Below are 23,772 nucleotides of genomic sequence, written 5' to 3' on the forward strand. Positions count from 1 at the left end.
GATTGAATAACTGTGATATGTTTGCAAATGCTTTTCTACCCAGAGTTTGAATAGATTTTTAAGCTTTAAACTTTTCTCCTTTTTTTTGAGGAAAATGAATTGCGTCTCGTACCTCTTGAGTAAGGGACGTTGAAAAGAAGCTATTTTCTTTTTTTTAAGTTTTGTAGGTGAAAGCAATGCTCACATCTTCTGGGAAGATACTTTTGTTATAATTCTTATAAATGTGCATAGATGCTAAAGTAAATATTTTAATAATATTTTAATTAGAAAATTAAGCAAGTGGCTTATGTGTTTGCTTATATTTTGCCAGTATCAAAAAAAAAAGTGGCTCTGGAAGCGATCTTCTGTTTTTAGTCCCAAAATAAATGTTTTCCGTGTTTTTCAGCTGTTTCTCCCCATCCCTTTAGAAGTAATTAGCTGTTATTTTGTACTATGTGCATGTGATTACTCTAGAGTTATCAAATGTAATATGAAACCATCTATTTAGGACGTATAGGATATATAAATATATAACTTTGTAAGTGGAGGTTGGTATTTATTTCCAAAGAAGTAGGAAACGAGAGAGTAATTATTAACCATCTCCTTTTCACATTCCTGAAAACATCAATTACAGTTACACATCTTAGAAACAAGCCCACCAGGAGAACAGAAATAACTCCTTTCACTACGCTTTGAAAAATTTAATCACAATTTAACAGCTGGGATGTATTTACAACTATAATTTAAAATATTAATTTTGACACCTCTACCTGCTTTTGTAATGGAGTCCCAGAAGCTTGGCTGTTTTCTTGTCTCTAGTGGCACTGGTTTTATGATTTGGAGCTGCTTTTAAAAATTTACTATAATGGGAAAATGTCATTCTGCGTCTCCCCTTGCTCCTCCCCCCACGTGTTTTTTTTTTTTCCTCCTCTACTATCTGTTTACTAGAAAATGATATTTTAGTAGCTGCCAGAAGGAGAGAATTTTGCATAGTATAAACACCGATTGTGGAAATGTGGAAAAGAATGCAAGCAGCTGCCGCGGAGCGCGATAAGACAAATCCCGTAGTAATTGGCCTTTACCGCACGTTATCATGCTGGATATCAGCGAGGGGAAAAAGAAAACTATTACTATTTCTTCCTCTTACTGTTCAGTGAGATTACTTTTTAAAGGTGAAATTGCCTCTGATTTCATTATCCCAGAAAGATATTTTTGGAGCATTATTTTGTGAATGTTTTTCTTTTTTTGAGTGAACGGCCTTTGCTAATTTTCCGTGAATTTGATTCCCGCAAATCCTGAAGTCGTTTCAGTAATCAGAGTCTTACTTCTTGAATATTCTTTCTTTAAAGAAAAAAAAGGTCTGTGTTTTGTAAATGTTGGAGCAGAATATCAAAATAAGAACAGAAGGAGTTTTTATCTAGCTCTAAATTGCCACTTAAACTAGGAAAAGGGGTAAAAAATCACTTGGAGAAAATATTTGAATAAGGATGGGGTATGTTTCATGAAAATAAAAGTCTTAATTTTGATTTTATTTTACTTTCTGTTATTGGCTTGTCAGATGGTCAGTTTGTGTTTGTTTTGGCATCTCCGACTCTTTGTAAGCTCTGATACTTTGTTCTTTGTGAATTCTAAAACCTAATTGTCTTCATCATGAACTGTGGGAAAATTGTGTATTCCTGGGTTTTGTATAGAGATAAATTCCAGTTTGAATGAAATTTTATTTCTCCATTTTTTATGATACCAGTCCTTATTGCGGAGCCGTGTCAGGTTTGGGCAGTTCTCTTCTTCCTGCTCTCTCCCTCACTCTCCTAGCCACTGCCCCCCCCCCCCCGATAATGTACAACATTTACAATGGGGATGTAGATCCCAAAGGTGTAAACACACAAGGTAATTTGAGCACTAAGAAGATCGATGAAGGCTATAAGATAGGGTACTTCATTGGAAGTACCTAAAGGAGGTAGCTTTAGCAAGGGTGGCTGGAAAGTTGTTCCTGAACAGCATACATTGAGTTGAGACCTAGGAGGAGAAGGGGGCAGCCACATAAAAATTTAGGGGGTGAAATTCCCAAGTTGCAGGCATGGCAAGTGCAAAGGCTCTGAGACAGGCACAAGCCTGGTTTGTGCAGAGGCCCAGAGGAAGGCCAGCATCTTCAGTATAGCTTAGAGGAGTAGGAGAAGATAGGCAGGGACTAGATGGTATTAGGGGTCTTTGTAGGCCAAAAGTTTTGGGTTTTATTCAGTTCCTGCTGTGAACTTTTTGAAGGGTTTTGAGTAGAAGAATGATGCGATGTGATTTAAAATCACTGCTGTGAGGAGGCTAGACCATAGGGGCAGTGGTGGGATTAAGTGAACGTTTGTTTGATCTGTGAGGTGGGCCAGGTGAAAGCTGCTGATGGCCGAGACCAGGAGGCGGCAAAATCCAGCCCGTGGCCTGTTTCTGTACGGCTCCCAAGTTGAGTGGTTATTACGTTTTTAAATGGTTGGAAAAAATTTACAAGAAGAATAGCGATTCATGACACATGGAAAGTATGTGACATTTAGATTCCAGTGGCCGTAAATACAGTTTTACTGGAATAGGGCCATATTCATTTGTTAGTTATTTGCTGTGACTGCTTCTGGAATTTGTAAGTAGAACCCTAATACCCTGGTTTTTCCCTATCACATAGCAATTCAGAGACTTAGCAGTGGTAAAATTTGTTGATGTTTTTGAGCTCAGAACCAAGATTTAAATTTTTCCGAACAAGAAGAACCACCCTCAGCTGCTGTATCAAACATCGAATGGCTTTGAAAATTAGCTTGTGCTGCAGATTTGATGTTTGTTAATGAACTCAACCTAAAATTGCAAGACAAAACAGTACTTACATGCAAAATTTATACTGTGGTAATACCATTTTGACAAGTAATGTTCGAATTACAGCTAATGTCAAGCTGCTTTTTACACTTCCCAGGCTGTCAAAAGATTAAAACAGGAAGTGAACTGCAGTTTCAGCAGCGTTTTTCAAACTTCCATACAAGAGCAAAGGAAATGTCCATATTTAACATCCATCTCCTCGTGCAGGCGAGCTCTTCCACCTAGCCTAGAATCGGAAGTGACCCAACTGCCGTGTATGGTGAGCTGGAAGGCACTTATCAGGAGAGGAATCCTAACAGAATCCTGTAAATGCCCTCCAAGCAATGAGTGTGCTTAAGCCAAGCCCCGTGCTTGAGGCTTCTTGTCCGTATTTAGCAGAACCTGTCTGTGGTGAGAAGGTATTTTCAAAGGTGTAACAGCGGGGCCCATGGGTGGCTCCATTGGTTAAACATCTGCCTTTGGCTCAGGTCATGATCCTAGGGTCCTGGGATGGAGCCCCAGTTCAGGCTTCCAGCTCGATAGGGTGCCCGCTTCTTCCTCTCCCTCTGCTGCTCCCCCTTGCTTGTGGTCACGCGCACGCTCTCTTTCTCAAATAAATAAAATCTTCAGAAACAATAAGGTGAAAGAGGTAGAATTGCATTGCAGATCAGCATTAACAGATGCATATTTGCTTGCCATTGATTTTGATGACAGAGAACACTAACTTTAAGCCCCAATTAAATAGAATTTTATCCCTAAATAAGAGGATTCCATTTTCATTATTAGTGTTACCAAAAAATTGTGCTTAGGTATTACTATATTTTGAATGTTGTCCAAAAAATTGTGAAAATCCGTTTTCTTTCTTGTTCTATAACTAACTACCTCATATCCTCAATTTTGCCTCAGAAAGCCTAAAACATTGACCTCATGGCCCTTTACAGAAAGAGTTCATCAAGCCTTGGCTTAGACTAAGGTGGTAGCAGGCAAGATGGTAAGAAGTGAGCTACTTTGGCATTTATTTGGGCGGGAAGACAGAAAAGATGGACGGATCAGATGCCAGGTAAGAGTGAAGACTAGGCAGCTGCGTGACAGATGGCGGTGGTTATGGAGATGGGAGATAGCAGAGGATCAGGGTTGGGGAGGCAAATCAGTAGTTCTGTTTGGACTTTATAGGTTTAATATGCACATTAGATACCCACGTGTCAAGGTCCAACTAACAGTCGTCTCTGTGAGTCTTGAACTCATAGGGCAAATGGGAATTGCAAACATACATCCCATAGTCATAAGCCTGTAGATTTTCTCTCCAAACATGGATCTGCCACATATAAAAGGAACTTACATCATACATAAAGATGTACTTAAGTGAATTAAAGACCTAAATGTTACATCTAAAACCATAAAACTTATAGAAGAAGGTGGAGGCCAAAAGCTTCTTGACAGTGGACTTAGGAATGATTTCTTGGATACAACACCAAAGTCCTAGGCAACAAAGGAAAGAGACAGATGGGACTACATCAGACTTCAAAATGTCTGGCATCAGAGGTCATGAACAACAGAGTGAATGGGAGAAAAAATTTGCGAGTCCTGTATCTGTACAGGGGTTAATATCCAGAATTTATAAAGAACTACAACTTAACAAGAAGATGAACCTTATCTACCTACCTACGTACCTATCTATTTATAAAGATTTATTTATTTAGGGACGCTTGGGTGGCCCAGATGGTTAAGGATCTGCCTTTGGCTCAGGTCATGATCCTGTGGTCCTTGAGTAGAGCCATTGGGCTCCCTGCTTAGTGAGGAGTGTGCTTCTCTCTCTTTCTCTACCCCTCCCCACCACTTCTGCACATGTGTGTGCGCACGCGCGCTCTCTCTCAAATGAATAAATTAAATCTTTGTAAAAACAAGATTTATTTATTTATTTTAGAGAGAGGGTGTGTGAGCAGGGACAGGGAAGGCCAGAGGGAGAGGGAAAGAGAAGCCCCAGAAGAGTCCCTTCTGAGTGAGGAGCCCCGACCTGGGGCTCAGTCCCAGGACCCTGAGATCATGACCCAAGCTGAAATAAGAGTCTGAAAAGTCAAGAGTCATAAGCTTAACTGACTGAGTGACCCAGGTGCCCCCCAAATTAACCTGATTTTAAATTGAACAAAGGACTTAAATGGTCTTTTATCCAATGGTGATATACAGGCAATAAACATAACAGTAATTTGCTCAACATTACTCATCATCATAGAAGTGTAAATCAAAATGACAATGAGGCAACATTCCACATCCTTTAGAATGGCTACAACCCACCCCACCCCCCCAAAAAAAACCCCAGAAAATAACAAATGTTGGTGAGAACATGGAGAGAGTGGAATGCTTGTGCAGTGTTGGTAGAATTATGAAATGGTACAACTTGAATGGAGACTAGTATGAGGGTTCTTCAGAAAATTTAAAAATTAGTACTTAGTGGTCCAGCAGTCTCACTTCTAGATCTATATTGGAGAGAATTGAAGGCAGGTCTTTTTTTTTTTTCTTTAATATTTTATTTATTTATTTGACAGAGAGAGAAGAGGAAGCACACTCCCTGCTGGGCAGAGAGTCCAATTCTGGGCTTGATCCCAGGACCCTGGGATCATGACCTGAGCCAAAGGCAGAGGCTTAACCCACTGAGCCACCCAGGTGCCCCTTGAAAGCAGGTCTTAAAGAATTATTTGAACACCCCAGTTGATTGCAACATTGTTTTGAATAGCTAGGAGGTCAAAGTAACTAAAATGTCCATTGCAGATTAATGGATAAGCAAAATATAGTATATACATACACTGGAATAATACTCAGCCAAAAAGAGAAAGAAATCCTGTCACATGGTTAAACCATGAAGACATGCTGAGTGCAGACAATAAATGACAACTACTGTTATGTGTCCACTTGTATGAGGCACCTAAAGCAGTCAGATTCCTTGAAACAGAAGGTAGAGTGGTGGTTACCAGGGTCTGTTGGGAGGGACAAAGGGGCAGTTCTTTAGTGGGTACCAAATTTCAGATTTTCAAAATGAGAAGGTTCTGAAGGTCTGCTTCACGACAACATAAATATACCTTACACACTGAACTGTGTACTTATGAATGGTTAAAATGGTAAACTGTGTTGTGTTTTTTACCACACCCCCCAAAAATCTATTAGTTGAAAAAATCACAGGAGCCAAGCAATTTTAAAAAAGAAACAAAAGTTGGAAGAATTATACAGCCTGATTCCAAGAATAATTATGAAACAGCAGCGTCAGGACAATATGGTATTGGTAGAGAGATACGTAGAACAGAATGAAGTATAGAAGTAGAGCTAGAAACAGGTGGTCAGTCGATTATTGGCAAAGATGCTAAGGAATTTTAAACTAAATAACTAAAATGAACTCATTTTAGAGAGCACATCAGTGGTTGCCTGGGGGCATTGATGAAGATTGGACTGTGAAAGGGCAGGAAGAACCTACTGGAGGTGGTGGTGATGTTCTGCATGTTGATTGTGGAGGTGATTTCTTAAAATTGTAGAAAGTCATTGAATTCTGTACTTTAAATGGAATGCAGTCTTTTGTACCTAAGTCATGCTTTAGAGTAGTTGATTTATTTTAAGATGGGCATGGGGATTGAGGGGAAGCATGCATGTGGTGAGATGACACAGGGAAAGAAAGTAGACGGGAAAGGAGAGAGCTGAGGACTGGGCTTCCTGGAGCTCATTCAGTTTCTGCAGGTAGAAATGGAATGAGGAGACAGAGAAGGCTAAGAAAGAACTGGCAGGGAGGCAGGATCAAAACCAGGGGCATGGATATCCTTGAAGTCAGTGAAAGAATTGTGTTTGGGAAAGCGAATCGTTGGCAGTTCATAGCATAACATTGCTGGAGAAGATGAGGACAAAGCTCACTACTGATAGGTAAGGTAATGTGGAAATCATACGTGATCTTGATGAGAAGGCCTACAGCCAGTGGGGGAAAACACATGGCAACAGGTTCAGAGGAGAATGGAAAGGGGCAACAGAGAGACCATGGAGGGAGACAACTTTTTAAGGAGTCTGGCTGTGAAGGGTAAAGGGGACAGTAGCTGGAGGGAAATGACTATGGAACTTTCTTTTTTATTCTTTGCATTTTATTTATTGAAGGAATGGGATCCTTTGTCCTGCACGGTTTTCCACAGTCAGAACTGAGCTGATTGCATCCCAGTGGTGTGGCTTAACATGTCCTCCATCCTTTGTTTTCTGTAAATTGATAGGTGGACCTAGAGGTGTAATCAGATTCGGGTGCCATTATCTTCAGCGAGACTGAGTCGTGCTTCTGTAAGAGATACTGTCTGGTCGCCACTCCCTTGATGCTCAGGCTTCGGTCAATAAATTCATCAAGGGTTACAAAACAATGATGTTCCAATATTGTCATTTTTTGTTTATTTACCAGGATTCATTCTTTTTTTTTTTTAAAGATTTTATTTATTTATTTGACAGATCACAAGTAGGCAGAGAGGCAGAGAGAGAGAGAGAGAGGAGGAAGCAGGCTCCCTGCAGAGCAGAGAGCCCAATGTGGGGCTCAATCCCAGGACCCTGGGATCATGACATGAGCTGAAGGCAGAGGCTTTTACCCACTGAGCCACCCAGGCGCCCCCAGGATTCGTTCTTTTAAGAGAAACTCTACCTCAACACATTCTTAGGTTATCCAGGATTACAGTTTTCATAGAAAAGATAAATGCTGGACCCTTTCTCTTGACTTTGCAATTTCCAGAGAGTTGGTTCCCTATTATTCTCCAAAAGTGACTAAATGAGGGTGTTTTGTTTTTGTTTCTGGTATCCATTTTGAACTCATGGGATCAAACACACCTGGTCTGCTTCAATCCATCGCAGCTGTAATCCTTATTGACGGTCAGACTTGGCCAGCTCTGGCCAGGGAATTTTTTCAGTCCTAACGTGGCCCCGGTCTTTGATAGCTCCGCTGCTTTCTGGTTTGACAAGATACAGCAGCCTCATTTCTACCCCAAACCCAGGATCAGCCATTCTGCCGAGAAACCTTGATTTCTTGAAGTAGGAAGTGGGAAGTGGTATTTGTAGACAACATTTGGGGGACTAGGGATGTTTGTTACCCCGGGCCTCCTCAGTGTTTCTGTGGAAGATTCAGAAACTCTGCCACCGCCGCCATCTTCCCAGAATCCAACAGCCACACTTTCAATCAGAAAATTTCTCACTCTGAACAGCTGTTATGACTAAGTGTGTTGCTGCATGATAGAAGTGATTAATTGTGCTGATTCTGTTCTGGTAAATATGGACAGGATTCTGGATCTGTGCCTCAGGCTTCTGAGGAAGGAAGATTTAACTGGGTTGAGTCCCAAGTTTGTAGTAATGGCGATGCTTTTACTGAGTATTTTCCTCACTGCTCTTAAAATATAAGCAGCAAGGAGGTCAGCGGATCATTGGACTACCTGTCCTCAGTCTGCGTCATTCTACAGCACTTTCCCTAATTTTCTGACGGCCACACCTTGAACTCTCCCAGCAAAACTTGCACAAGATGGTCGCAGATTGAGGGATATATAGGTCACTCTGGTCTTTCATAGTATGGAAAAATTTCAGAATTCTTGAAGATTGATTTTTTGTTTTCATTTCTGTGGCACTGACCTGCATGCTGTTGGGATTAAGGATGAAGTGGAAGAAATGGTCCTTGTCCTTAAAAGAGCTCACCCCCTAAGTGCTGATCGGGTCTGAGATTGTGGTGATACTCCATCATGCACAGCAGAGCTGTCCCAACCCTGCACAACTCCTGGGGTCAGCATTCTTCTTCTCCTGTTGCAATGTAGGCAAATTACTTTTATATCGCTGCATCTTTAATTTCCTCATAAGTAAAACAAAATGTAGATTTTGAGATCCATTTGCCCTCCAAATTCTAAGTTTCTGTGAACGAAACAGGCTTAGTTCTGCTTTTGGGTTCACCTCTATCTAGCCTTTCAGCCCCCTCCCCCCACCCCCCAAGTGATTGCCACCTGCTGCATTTTCCTTGGTTTCCCAGTCCAGCTCCCCAAACCCCATTCCTTTATATCCTCAACCTTACATCAGACCATCAGTCTTTCTAAAACAACCGTGTTAGTCCCCAGTTTTTAAGTATAAGAACCTGATTAAGTGTGAACTCTGTGCAAGATGGGACTTGGCTCTGTAATTCTTCTCAGTTTTCCTTTCCTGCCCCTTCACTCTATTAACCAAACTGATCTCTGGCCATATGAGACGATTCACCACACCTTAAACTCACCATGCTTTTTCTTCAGCTGAAATTTGCATACACTGGCCCATCAGACCAAAAGTGTTTCATTTATTTCCCTTTTGGAGAATGCTCATTTTTTAGTACCCAGCTCTACTGTGTATCTGTACGTCTTCCTTAACCTTTCTGGGCATCTAGCTGGTCTGGCCTCTTATCCATTAATACTTTGTACATTTTGTTCTATGGATTTATCATACTGAGTTATCATTTATTTCTGCACGGTACCACACACACCACGCTGAGTGTGCTGGTCAGACTACGGTTGTGCTGAGTCACCGGGGCAGGACTTGTGGGTGAGGTGACCATCTTCTTGTCTTGGTGCATTAATCCACTTTCCTTCTGACTGATCTAATTTCCCTCAATCAAGGAACTGGGGGCTGAGCTGGAATTCTGGAGATTTTCTCTGGGTTCTAGGACTTGAGTGATCTTAAAACTAGGGTTGGTAAACCTGCACTTTTTTTAAAAAGGAATAAAGTTAGCACATTTCTGTTATAGTCAATGACAGGAAGCCCTCCCTCCAAGGCTACATCTGGGAACTTTAAAAAAAAAAAAAGAGCCCACAGCTACTTAGTTAGAACTGCTTAATTTTTTTATTTTTGTGGAGTCTTTGAAGCCGTTGGACCCTTTCTGAGTAGCCCAGAAAGAAAGAATTTTGAAAAACAGGTTAAGAATGAACAGAGCAATTTTACGGGTGAGAATTATCTGGGGAAAAATAAAAGTATAATTTACTTCCAGTGAACTCTTTAGTTATCTATTTAAAGCAAGCTAAAAATCGAGCAAGATACGCTTAAGTCATATTGTATTCACTTTGAGCAATTTACAAATTACTTGCATAACATAGAGGTTATGTCTGTTTTCAGTAGTCTCTGAAGAATTGTGGTGTCCTCTTGTTATTTTAAACAAATGCTAACTTTTTATGACAGGTTTATTGAGATAGAATTCACATACCACACAGTTCACCCAAAGTGTGCAAGTCAGTGTTTTTTACTCTGTTCCCAGAGTTGTGCAGCCATCTCCGCAATCAACTAACAGAACATTCTCACCAACGTGGAGAGAAACCCCATACTAATTAGCTGGCATTTCTCATTTCCTCCCAGTCCTTGTCCCTCAGGCAGCTACCCTTCCTTCCTCCCTTTTCTTTCTTCTCTTTTTCCTCCCTTCTTCCCTCCCTTCCTTTCTAAAAGGAATTTGATCTGCGCTTTATACCTGGTTTTTCTTAAAGTTTGCTAAAAGCACGACCACTCCCATGCTGTATCAATGCTTCAAGTGATCCATAAGTAAATTATCATTTGACTGAAAAGACAAGTTCTTTAGGAAGTCGCTTACTTTTGTATAGAGACTATTATCCAAGAAGAATAAGAGAATAAGAGTTCAGACTTACTGGATAGGACTTGACTTCTGGGCTTCAGAAAGTTGTGGAACCTCTTCCTGAAGAAATTTTTCTTTTTCCCCTTAGACTTACTGGCTTTCATGTGGGCTTGCTTCTCCGGTCTCAGTCAGATGGAATGTGCCACGGAAAGCATGGCCAAGAATCATTTCTTACTGTCTCTCTTACTTAGGTACTAAGGAATAGACTTCTTGAACTTGTGCTAGATAATCCTTCCAAAGGTGTCTCTTACCCAAGCATGAGGTCTTCGCTTTTTCTTGAGCAGTCTGAAGAAGCCTTAGGGCATCTTCTCTTTCCTGGATAGCTTCATCTAATGCATCTGTACAATCTGCTGCCCTTTCTTACTGTTCCAGACTTGACATTGGCAATCTCTGATGCTTGGCACCCTGCTCAAGAGTTAGGAGCATGTTTCTTTTTTCAGTAGGACAGCCAGAGTTTATGTGTATCTTCATGACTTTTACTCCTAGTTGTTGAGAGGTCCGTGAAGCTCCCCCTTCCCTTCCACTCCGCCACCCCACCCTCATTTTCTTAGGGAATCAAGAAATTCCTTCAGTCCTTTCCTTGGCAAATGGTATAAAGTAATCTACGCTAATGAAAAGATGTGACATTTTGTGTGTTCTTAGGCAGCCTGTGCTAGCCCAGGAAGTTGTGATGACTGGGAAGTCTGTAGGGCCGCTGCGGGTCTTCTGCATAGGACCGTCAGACTGTGTTAATCTACTTCCTGTCTCTCGGGATTTGCCGTTCTGGACATTTTATGTACAGTGGAGTCCTATAACACGTGGTCCTTTGTGGCGGCCTCCTGCTGGCACACATATCAGTACTGCCTTCCTTTTTATGGCCGAACAATATTCCATTGTGTGAATATAAAAGATTTCGTTTACCCGTGTACCAGTTAATGGACATTTAGATTATTTGGCTATTAGGAATAATGATGCTATGAACATTCATGTACACATTTTTGTGTGGATGTGAATTCATTATACACTTCTTTTTTTTTTTCCAGTGCCTTTCTCGAGAAGCAGGTGGAAACATGAGCATTCAGTTTCTTGGTACAGTGGTAAGTATGAAAGGATTATTATTTTGTGTATTCACGAAATTACAGAGGAAAAAAGCATCCAACAAGCTTTAGCCCTTGTATTTGAACTTGTCTTCATCATGGTTTTATTTCGCTATTACCAATCACACCAATGAGGTATGATCAAACAATACGGCACCTTATTGTTTTACTTAGCATTTCTCTGTGTACTGCATATGTGATTTGAACATTTCTCCATGTATTCATTTGCTGTATATCATTTATAATCTGTAAAATGTCTGTTTATGTTTTTTTGGGTACCTTGTTCAGGTTGGGAATTCACTTTGGGTATTTCGGCTTGCTCTATGTTTATTGAGAATATCAGAGGAGAGGCCTGTGGCTTGGATCACAAGAGTCGTGATTTTGTAGCCATTGCGATATGAAGCACATTAATATGTGCATTTCTGGTTCACACATGTATAAAGGCACGCACAGTTTATGTATTGTAGCATATATGGTAGTATATGCGTAGGCACTGGACTAATGCTACATAAATTTTAAGTGTTGCCCTGAGATTTATAGTTATTTTTGTTTTTCTGATCAATAAGTTGTTCCTTGCTTTTTAAAATTTAAAATGTTAAATATTATTTCAATGCATGTCCTAAGAAATTAGGGTTCTCCAAAGAAAGAGAACCAGCAGGATAAGTTTGTGGGGTTGGGGATGGGGAGAGGAGGCAAGTCCAAAATCTGCACAGTAGACCAGGAAGTAGTTGGAGTTCAAGTCCAAAGACCGTGTACTTGCAGTATTTTTTCTTGCTTGGTTTGATTGAATTATGCCCACCCAGATCATGGGGGTGATCTGCTTTACCCAGGGTCTGCTGATTTAAATGTTAATCTGAAAAATACCTTCATACAAATATCTAGAATAACGTTTGGCCAAAAATCTGGATACTGTGGCCTAGCCAGGTTGACACATAAAATTTACCATCACAGAAGTATACACATCCCATCCTCTAGAAGCATTTATATTATTAGCAATAGATATGTGGGCACACCTTGGAGATAGTGTGAGTTTGGTTCCAGACCATGGCAAGAATGCCTGTGTTGTAGGAAAGTGAATCAGATGAATTTTTTGGTTTCCCAGTGCATATAAAAAGTAATGTTTGCACTACAATATAGTCTCTTAAGTATGCAAACCATTATGTCTAAAAACACAGTGCACGTACCTTAATTTAAAAGCACTGTATTGCTAGGGGTGCCTGGCTGGCTCAGTCAGAGAAGCATGTGACTCTTGATTTCAGGGTTGTGAGTAGGAGCTCCACATTGGATGTAGAGAGTACTAGAAATAAACAAACAAACTGTTAAAAAATAAAAATACTCTATTGCTATAAAATGCTAATCATCATCTGAGCTTTCAGTGAATTATAGTCACTGATCACAGGTTACAGCCATACAGTAATAATAAAGTATAGTCATAATATGAGAGTTTGAAATATTGTAAGAATTAACCAAAATGTGATTCGGAGACGGGAAGTGAGCAAGTGCTGTTGGAAAAATGGCGCCGACAGGTTTGCTCAGTGCAGGTTTGCCACAAACTTTCAATCTGTAAAAAAAAACCCCAAAAAACCAAAAACAAAACTCCACAGTATCTGCAACACACAATGAAGCAAAAGCCAAACAGAATGTGGCGTGCCCATGTTCTTCTAGAAACAGAATCACAGAACTTTTCATGCAACAGGTCGTGGGTACTTCTGTGTGTCTCACTCTCTCCTTGGATTCCAATAGAGTTCACCAGGTCATATATTGAAAACTGAGCTCTCTCCACAGGCAGAACCCACAAACAAAACAAAGCATTTCTCTTGCAGTTTTTTCCTGTCTTGGAAAATGGCTACACGAGCTAAAAGCCCGTGTTGTCTTCTCCCACTTCCACTGCCCCCAGCCGGACCAAAGCCTTCTTCATGGCTCGTCTGAAATACAGCAGCCGCCTTCCCAGCTCTGCCCCTGCTCCATGGCCTGCTGTTAAAACTTGATCCTTCAAAACTATCAGTCAGGTCTGCGGCCGTGTTACTCTTCTTCACACATGTCGGGCACACACCGCAGGGGCTCCTCATCTGGCTTTCCTCCTCCAGGACTGTTTGCCCCCCCACCCCACCCCCGACACCTGCACAGAAGTTTCTCTCACTTTCTTCAAGCCTTTACACAACAGCCACCGCCCCAGGGACGGCTTCCTGGACACACCGTTTGAAAGTTGGACCACCTTTCCTCCACTCTGTTCTTTTGCTTCAGCGGTTATCACTATTTGACATACTTTCCTGTTCGACACATTTTACTTTTTTGAAAAACTTGTTTCTTGGCCGGCTTTCCCACTTGAATGAACTAAGCTCCGGGAGCCCAGGGCTCTCGCCTGGTGTGTCCACCGCTCTCGCCCCGACCTCAGAACCGGGCCTTGGGCCCCGCAGGCACTCAGCGAATGCTTATCAAGTGAATTCGTGACATTGGCAAGCATGGGACCCAAGGAGTCGACCTAAAAAAGGAGAAGAAAGCTAACACAAACAAACGGGGAAAAGGAAAAGCGTAGGGCCTTAGCAGTGAATCCGTCTTTCTGAGACAAGGAACTTGCATCGGAAAAGAGAGCTCAGTTTGCCAAGGGTCCACAGCTGGTTTGGGGCAGAGCAAACAGGGTGGCTCCGATTTCTCTGTTCTTTCTTTTCGTCCACTTCAAGGCCCTAAAATATGGTAGGAAACACACACACACACACACTCATAAAAAACAGACCTGTTTATATAGCTGATACCCTTCCCCCAGCCCCGCCCGACATAGGTGCCTTGCTCACAAACCCCAAAGATTTTTCCACATTGTTTATGGAGCTTGTACAGAAAGGGAGTGTCAGAGTTTAGAGTCATTTCTAAGTACTCTAAAATTCTGCATCACAGCGGTTGGGATGGCCACTGCGGTTTGTTACAATGCATTTGTCTGCGTGTTCTCTTAGCAATAATAGATCAGTATGGAGAAGAGAAAGCAAAGGTTTTGAGACAGCGGGACTGCGAGGACGAATGCACGGTAATTTCCAGCGAGCGCGTGCTGCTTCCACCCTCCTTTTCTAAAGCAGGTTCAGTTTCCGGAGCTTGCAGTCAGGAAGAGCACTAGCAGGTCACGTGGTAAAGGAAAGCCTTCTCAAACACACTTTGTCTTTGTGAGAATCCTTGTAGAATTTTCCATACGGGTTGGCTTTTGAATATTGTTAAATATGACATTCAATGTTCAAAGAGGAGTTTAATTTTAAGAAGGACTTCTGTAGCATCCGTAAAGTTAAACAATGTTATTATTTCAATTCAGAGAAGGTATAGACTTCAAAATAAGTAATTTAATTCAGTTTTTACACACTTTGAACTTTAAAAACTACCATTTGTTTATTTACCAATAAAATAAATCCCTATTAAAATGAGATTTTATTAGATATAGAAATATTAAATATGATATAAAATGTTATAAATATACTTTACATATTTGTAATATGTGTAAAATAACATAAAATATTTGTCAGTCACAAAGAGTAATGATAAAGACCTGTATACCCACTAGAATTTTTCTAAAAAAACACAAAAGTTATCAACTTTGAGGTTTACTATGTGCTCCTTCTTAATCCTGTCAGCTATTCTTTCTCCCCCCTTCACAGAGCACATCTTCCTAATTTTTAAAAGTCCTTTTCTTTAAAATTTTCCCACATAAATGCATCCTTAAATATCAACAATTAAGCTTTGCATGCTTTTAAGCTTGATAATGCATGGGAGTATATTCAATAGTTGCATATGACTTGGTCGTTTGGCTCCGTGGTGTGGGTGAGGTCCCCTCCACTTGATGGCCCCCCCGGTGGTCTCTAGAGTTTTGGCTCTAACTCCATGCTGCCCTAAACATTTATGCCCACGAGCACATGATCCTGATTGCATTTGTGCCAGAGATTCGGTAGGGCCGATGAGCATCGAGTATGCGACGAATGAGTTCACTTGGTTCCACATTCTCACCAGTACCTGCTGTCATCAGACTTGTTCATATTTGCCGTCAGTAGTGTCCTCATTGTGGTTTTAATTAACCTCCTCACCATTAAGGAAGTAGAACATATTTTTTCTGCATTTAGTCTGTTCCTCATTCTGTGCAGTAAGACTGGATACATGCATGAGTTTAGTCTCTTTATGTCATTTGCATTTTTAATAAGGCACCGTGGATTGCGTCAGACCACATGAGTAGCTCCAACCAGGAGCTGTGAATGGAAGTGACTATCAAGAACTGTGGAGGGTTGGGGTGCCTGGGGTGGGTTAAGCCTCTGCCTTTGGCTCAGGCTCCTGGGACGGAGCCCTGCATAGGGATCTCGACTCAGCAGGGAGCCTGCTTCCCCTCACTCCCGGCCTGCCTCTCTGCCTATGTGTTCTCTTCCTTTCTGTCAAATGAATAAATAAAATCTTAAAAACAAAACAAAATAAAACTGTGGAGGGTCTGAGATTTTACCCTACTTGGAGCTGACAGCCCCCTATAGTCATGGATGCTGGTAGAAGAGACAAGACTCCGGGGTCAGAAATGAAGGACGGTTTATTACAACAGTAGTGGTAGCCAGGATAGCATTATTTTTGCATCATTTTCCTGAGCTCCGGTTCCCACACGTGAGGAGGGCGGGAGGACACCTGCTCACACAGTGGGGTATGATATGGTAGAGGAACCTGAGTCTAGTTCAGAGAACCCCGAGCTTCTATATGGGCAGTGAGCATGCCTTTCCTTTGTTCTGAGGGAGACACTGTCTCTGTCTTTGTATAGCAAACAGCCTTGAAAAAATAGTCCAGAATGAAGGATAGTCAGTGCCGTGCTCACGAGAAGTAGAAGAGAAGCATGAGAGACCTATGGAGAATTGTTTCCTTACAGTGATGTCTTGCACTTCTGGTCAGGGACAGCCAAGAGCAGGAGTGAGCTCCCTAGGTCCCCAGACCTACTTGCCTGCTTGTTGAGTCCCTAGTAGCATGGGTCCCTGGGGAAGGCTGGAGCCTGGGCACTGTACTGGAATGTGATTTCAGTGTTATTTTTAAAGCCTAACCTAGCTCATCCTAACACCCATCAGGTCATGATCCCAGGGTCCTGGGATCGGGTCTGATGTCAGGCTCCCTGCTTGCTTCTCCCTCAGCGCCCCCCCTCCCCCGCTCATGCTCTCTCTCTCTCTGTCTCTCTCAAAAAAACTCTTTTAAAAAATTGTTAAGCAGTATTTTTATATAATGAAAAGCAAACTCTTCTGAATTAGTAGGAGGCACTGAGGAAATTTGTGCCTCTGTGATTTAGAGGAGCGTACTGGACTTGGCTGTAGGTACGAATTCAGCTCATCCGCATTTTAACCTTTAGTAGCTATCAGTTTCATTACTGTGCCCCAAAAGTAGGATATAGGACTGTATTTGTTTCCTAGGGTTGCCACCACAAATTACCACGAACTGGGTGGCTTCAAACAACAGAATCGTGTTCTGAGAGTTTAGGAGATGAGACGTCTGAAATCAGAGTGTGGGCAGGCTTAGCTCCTCCTGGAGGTGCTCCCAGAGAGTGGGCTTCATGTGTCTCCCCCAGCTTCTGGTCTTTGGGGCACTGGCTGCTGTTGTATGGCTTGTAACTTCATCTTTCCCGTCTCTCCTTCTGTCCTCACATGGCTTTCTTCGCCAGGTCTGTGTATATTCAATCGGAGAAATCGGAGTACACCCGTCGCTGGAAATCTCCGCACCTGTATGTAGTAAGACCTCTTCTTAGCTAATTACATTGGCGGAGACCCTCTTCACAAATGAGGTCACATTCCAAAATACCAGTTGGACATGAATTTTTGGATGGCAGTGTTCAACCCAGTGTACGCTCTACATAGATGGGCATGAAAGCGTATTTGTCATGTAGGAAAAGTTGAAAACCAACTCAGGTATTTATCTGAAAGTATATTTTATAAACAGAGCATCATTCCTTATTAATATCTGGCTTGCGTACTGCCGTCTGTTTTCCCAAGGATTTTCTTCCCTGTTCCCATCACCTCTGCCCCACTCTCAAACATGCAGAAACACCGATAAAGGGCATGCCTCACTTTCAGAAGACAGAGTGAGCTTGGCAGTTTAAATGACTGTTCTGTGCTGAGAACTGGTGGAAACAGGATGCAAAACCAGGCCTCTGTGACTTGCAGGTAGAGCTGTTCACCATCAGAGCGCCTTAAAAACAGATCACTTTACTGTGTGGTCTGGTTTTTGCCATAACTGCTAAGGACGAGTATTTTAGTTGGCGGTTCTGACAAAATACCAAAGACTGGGTGGTTTAAATAGCAGGCGTTTATTTCTAACAGTTCTAGAGGCTGATAAGTTCGAGATCAAGGTGCCAGCAGATTTGGTTCCTGGTGGTGAAGGCCGTCCTCCTGGCTTGAAGTTGGCCACCTGAGAGCTGTGTCCTCACATGGCAGACAATGCTGGGCTGTCCTCTTTTATTTTTTATATTTTTAAAGCTTCCATTTTAATTCCAGTTAATTAACATAGTGTTACATTAGTTTCAGGTGTACCACATAGTGGTTCATCTTTCTTCTCTTTTATAAGGCACTGATCCCATCACGAGCACCCCTCTTTCTCGACCTCATCTAAACCCAGCTACCTCCCAAACTACTCACATCCAAATAACATCATATTGGGGGTTGTTCAAGCTAGGTGAGGGACACAAACATATAATCCATAATAGACACCATATATGCCAGTATATTTGCTAAGCTACATATCCCAGATTTTTTCTAAGATACATGTACCTATTAAAAATTGTAAGTTGTCTGAGTTTTGTTTTATTTGCATGTTTTTGATGAAGCTGTGAATTTGTGTCCATCAGATAGCATAAGCTCACAAAGAAATGGAGGAAGTTAGTGTTTTACTTAACCGGAATTACTTACCTGAACCATCCTTTAGTTTTTTAAAAAGATTTTATTTATTTGACAGAGAGAGAGAGAGAGAGCAAAGTAGGCAGAGGGGCAGGCAGAGGAAGAGGGAGAAGTAGGCTCCCCGCTGAGCAGAGAGCCCGATATGGGACCGGATCCCAGGACCCTGAGATCATGACCTGAGCTGAAGGCAGACGCCAACCCGACAAGCCACCCATGCGCCCCTTGAACTTTGCTTTACCATTAGGATGAATATTTTCTTAATTGCTTTTCATGCAGAAGTTACCATTTTATTCCAAAGTTTTGTTTTGTAATTATTGTTTATGTTTAATTTCTAAAGTACCATTATTTTTTAAGTACTATAATATTAAACGTATCTCACCAAGACTATTTTTTTTCTTGTGAAAACAATGCATATTGCCCCAAAGCGAAAATAAGCTTAGAGTACAATAAAGAGCTTCTTCATAGCTGTGCTATTGGCATTTGCCCAAGGACTCTTGAGGAACTATCAAATTATATGTCTTTGAAGCTTAGCCAGAGATCTTAATGAAACCAAATCATGCTGAAGTTCTTAAAGCTAATTTAAATCTCAAATTGTACATTTTAAATTAAGTTTTTATTGATAATAAATATACTTTATTTCTTATTAGCCTTGAAAGCTTGAGTGATAATATCAGTAGAATAAACATGTTTTACAAAGATTTACCATTAAGAATGCTATTAATATGACCCTTGATACGCCAGCACAATTAGATTTCAAAGTAAGCGTTTACGAAGTAACAGCGATTAATGACAACCATCGAAAACAATTTTGAACTCCATCAGTTTAACTCAGGAGGGTAAACTTAATATGATAATTCGTCTCGTTGAATTGTATCAGCTTAGCAGGAAAGTATGTAAATATGTGACCCTTACCTAGTTTCTAAATGGATGCTGTGCTGATAGATTTATCAGTTCCATTAAAGAACTTTGGGGAACTTTGGAATTTCAGCAATTGTTCCCTTGGAGGCTGAAAACCCAACCTGATCTCATACTGGGACCATTCTGGTCTGCATATTTCCATAATTTGCCTTTGCTACTAATATGACAGCAAGACACAAATAACTGTTTCTAATAATATCAGATGGAGTTGTGGAGGACAGCATTTTAATGTAGTAAAAGACCTCCCTGCGGGGTTGTTATTGCTACTATAGAACAGCAGCTACACAGTTGCAACTGTAGTCTCTTAATTGATTCGTTTAATTAGCACGAGCTGAAGCTTAGGCTGTATCTTGTCATCTGATAACATAGGATCCAGAGTCTGCATTATTCATATTTATAGATGTAGAAACATCATCCGAAAGTTCTCCATCTTCTGAAAACTCACATACGGATATGGAATTTTGATAGAGTAAACTCCCATTTGTTTGAACTCCAAATAATTGGAAAATGAAAAGAACTGTGTGTGTTACTGTTTTTCTGCATCTGTACTCTTGAGAAGGAAATGATGTCATACAGTTTGGGGCTATTATTGTCTTCCAAAAATAAACTTCCAGGGAATTTGTTCAGTCTTGTATCCCTTACGACTTCGGAAGCAGGCCCTCTGTTTAGATCGCGGCCGACTCCTGTAATCTCCATCTGCCTGAGTCTCCCTTCTGTAGCCCATCCCTTTCTCTGATATGTATTAGTGGGCTTAGGGGAGTGAATGATGACTTATTGGGGTTTCTGACATGTTGTCTGTGTCCCAGCCTACATTTGCAGCCACCCCAAGCACACTGGCTTGGGCTTTTCACTTGTGCCCACTGCTTGACTGAATCGCCCCCATGGAATTTGCTCCCCTGCCCAGCTGCACCCCTCCCAATTTCCTTGGATGGGGAAAACTGGGGGGAGATGGGAAGTGTCTGGCATAAAACCCCAGAGCCTTCATCAGAGGGCCACTTCTGTCCCATCTACACAGGGCTCCACCTGCACTGGGTCACGTTCTCTTTATTCCTGATCCTTTTCCTGTCCAGCCATAGGCATCAGGTGGAGGCCACGGAGCAGACATTCTGTAGGGGGTTGATGAGTCAGTCTCTCTGTTCTTTTTTCGTTCTTTTCTTTTTTCTTTCTTTCTTTTTTTTTTTTTTAAAGATTTTATTTATTTATATAACAGACAAAGGTCACAAGTAGGCAGAGAAACAGGCAGAGAGAGGGGGGAAAACAGGCTCCCTGCTGAGCAGAGGGCCCGATGAGGGGCTTTATCCCAGGACCCTGAGATCATGACCTGAGCCAAAGGCAGAAGCTTAACCCACTGAGCCACCCAAGCGCCTCTTTTTTTTTTTTTTTTTTTTTTTTTAAGAGATGGAGAGACAGAGGCAGTGGAGGGGCAGAGAAGAGGGATAATCTTAAGCAGGCTCCACGCCCAGTGCAGAGCCTGACTTGGGGCTGAGACCGTGACCTGAGCTGAAATTGTGTTTGGACCCTTACCCCACTGAGTCGCCCATGTGTCCCACAAGTCTCTGTGTTCCTTAGATACATTTTACATACTACGGAAAAGTATTTCTGTAGCATTCTATCTTGCCTTTTCCCCACATATGCAAACTTCCAGCCAAAATGTCCCTAAAATAAGATTTTAGGAAATGGCATTTAAATGTAATCTTACTCTTGAACATTGTTTTCGTGGAGACACGTGTTCTGCATACCATGTGACCAACCCAAGAACAAACCTTTGGGAGGTAAGTGAGTTTTACTTTTCCAGCCTTTCAAACTGGCATGCTGTATATAATAGTAAAGTGCAATTATTAATATCCCATTATGTTATGCACTTTGCACAAAACTTTTAAAGAAATCACACACTGCCTGTTGTACTGTGTGCTAGGAAGTGTCCTGGATGAATGTGATTTGGTCTCTGCCCTTAAGCAGTGTGCTGGCTCCAGGTAAATGCAGACCGGCATCATAGGTACACATTAAGTGCCAAGATGGGTCACATACAGGCTGAGAGTAGCAGAGGAAAGCGTACATCTAGAAGCTTCCTTTTTCTGATACAAAGACTGAGACCGTATGTCCGGAAGCTGTGCTCTGCGATGAAAGTAGAGAAAGCAAAGGAAATAAAATAAATGAAGGCACGGAGGCTTTGAGGGTGCCCAGATGTTTAAGGATTACCTGCTCAAGGGTGGCAGGTGCGGCTAGAATGGCGGAAGCTAGGTCATGCGGGGCCATGCCAGGGAGATGGGACCTTATTCTCTAGACTTGGAAGGATATAAAAGAAGAGAGGTGTGGTTTGTTTTGTGCTGATTTTAAAGGGAACTGGTGGGAGCAAATGAAGAAGAGGGTGGCTTTGAGAGCCTCTAGGAGGACCTGCAATCCAGTTCTATGTGTCAGGCAGAGTTGAAGCTGGTTCTGAGATTTCCAGATGTGGTAACTGATTCAGCCTGAGGGAGAAAAACAGGAAGAGGAGGAGAATTATACCAGAGAAAAGGTGGGGTAGGTGATGAGTTGGATTTTTGACTGTGTGAGGAGACATCACTGATGTCAGGACATTTCGAGTCCTGAGATGAGGAAGATGATTAAGCACGAGCATGTAACTTGGAACATGGTCAGCAAGTAGACGTGAGATCTGAGGCCTGCGGGGGCTGAGATAGCCCAGGGGGGTGGGATGCTGAAGACAGAGAGGAAAGGCCCAGATTCGACCCCCGGGAAATGTCCACATGTGAGGAGGAGGTTCCGAGTCTCTCTAATATTCTTAAAATGACACTACCTATTGTCCAAATCACTTATATCATATTTGGCTATTAGAAACCAGTTTAGTTTTAGTTTAGTTTAGTAACCTCAGTCATGATTGCACAGTATCCTAGGGTGTCACTAATTATTTGAAAGTATCTCAAAATCCTGCTGCCATCTGCCAGAGATCCTTAAAATAAAATTAATTTTAATTTTTTAATTTTTTATTTTTTTAAATAAAATTAATTTTAATGAATAACATCACGCCTTACATGTTTGTATGATGCTTTAGGGTTTTAGTATGCTTATTCGATTCCATTCACTTTCTAAGAAAAGTAAGCTATACAGCAGCTTACACTTCATCTTAAAGGCACATAACACTCTGAAAATCATTTAAAAATATTTGCTATTACTGAGTTACATGTTCACAAGAAACTTCCCGAAACCACTACCAGGATATTAGGGGATATTGGGGTGGGCTGGGATAAGGGACAGAATGCTATTAAATAAATCTTGATTCCCTGAGTCTGAATCTCCTGCTTACCAACCCTTTGTGAATTTGAGCAAATTACTTAACCTCTCTGGTCCTCAGTATTTTTTTTTTTTTTTATCAGCAGCACATATATTTTAATGGGAGTGCTGAGAGGTGAAGAAGAAAGTATTTCTAGGTGTTTGACATATAGTAGCTCAACTACTATTATAGCCCCCCCCATATTTAATACACTTTCCATTCACTTCATTTTGCCTTGCAGTTTTTCCTTTCTTTTTCATGTTTACCTGGAGACATGCTAGCATCTGAATTTCTACTGTCCATTGAGATCATACCGGTGCTCAGTCTGCAGAAGAAAAATATTTCTCTTTTATATGGAAAGTCTAACTATTGTTCTTAAGGTTGTGACTGTTCGCCTCTCACAGATAATATACCAGTTGTCATTCAATGCTAGATATAAGGCACGTATTTAAACCTGCACCTGTGGCAGCCAGATGCTTAAGAACATCCACTTCCTTGAAGAGTACGGATGTTTACCACAGACAGTCTTGACTGGGGAAATCTGGAGTTTTGAAGACAAAATACTTCTGATACATCATTATTTTATGATGGTGCTCAAGGGCTTTCTGTCTTAGACTGGCCTCACTTGGAAGGGATGCTGTTTGGCGTAGGCCCTCTAAGGCCACTGAGGCGTAGTGCTGTGTTGCTGATTCCATATTTATAACTTATTCCTTATTTATAAATTATTTGATCATTGCTATTTAACTTATGGTGAGAATGATTTGGGAACAGCAACTCTTTTCTCATAAAATCAAAGTCTGTCAGTGGTTGTCAAACTTGAGCATGTGTAAGAATCGCCAGGAAAGCTTGCTAAAAACGCAAATTTCTAGGCTCCTTTCTCAGCAAAGCTTATCCCCTAGGTCCCAGGTGAGACTTACAGATCTGCATTTGTATAAATAGTTGAAAATACATCAGGAGTAGGATTTAGAATCCATTTTGACACTTCATGGTAGAATTAGTTTCTAGTTTAGGAAATGGATACCCAAGACACATTAAATTACTGGTGTTAATGAGTCAAGTGTAAGAGTGATATTCTGGATATTTCTTATGACAATGAGAGGGTATTGATTATTTGAGTTGATTAGTATATACATTCATAATACTTATCTTTTTTAACCGGGGAGGGACACCATAGAACCGGAAGTCTAATCAAATCCATAGTATCAA

The 23,772-nt window shown here is 41.4% G+C and overlaps 1 protein-coding gene across 2 annotated transcripts in view; it reads left to right on the plus strand.

Annotated features, from left to right (window-relative positions):
- Nucleotides 1–23,772, plus strand: part of PCCA (propionyl-CoA carboxylase subunit alpha) — a 403,241-nt gene that overhangs the window by 316,339 nt on the left and 63,130 nt on the right. For both annotated transcript variants that reach the window (XM_082700821.1, XM_082700820.1), the window contains exon 21: nucleotides 11,452–11,505. In XM_082700821.1, the coding sequence (XP_082556947.1) occupies nucleotides 11,452–11,505 (54 nt within the window). The remainder of the gene's footprint in view (nucleotides 1–11,451; nucleotides 11,506–23,772) is intronic.

The sequence above is a fragment of the Mustela nivalis genome, assembly GCF_964662115.1.
Source record: "Mustela nivalis genome assembly, chromosome: 15".
In the NCBI taxonomy this organism is placed as follows: Eukaryota; Metazoa; Chordata; class Mammalia; order Carnivora; family Mustelidae; genus Mustela; species Mustela nivalis.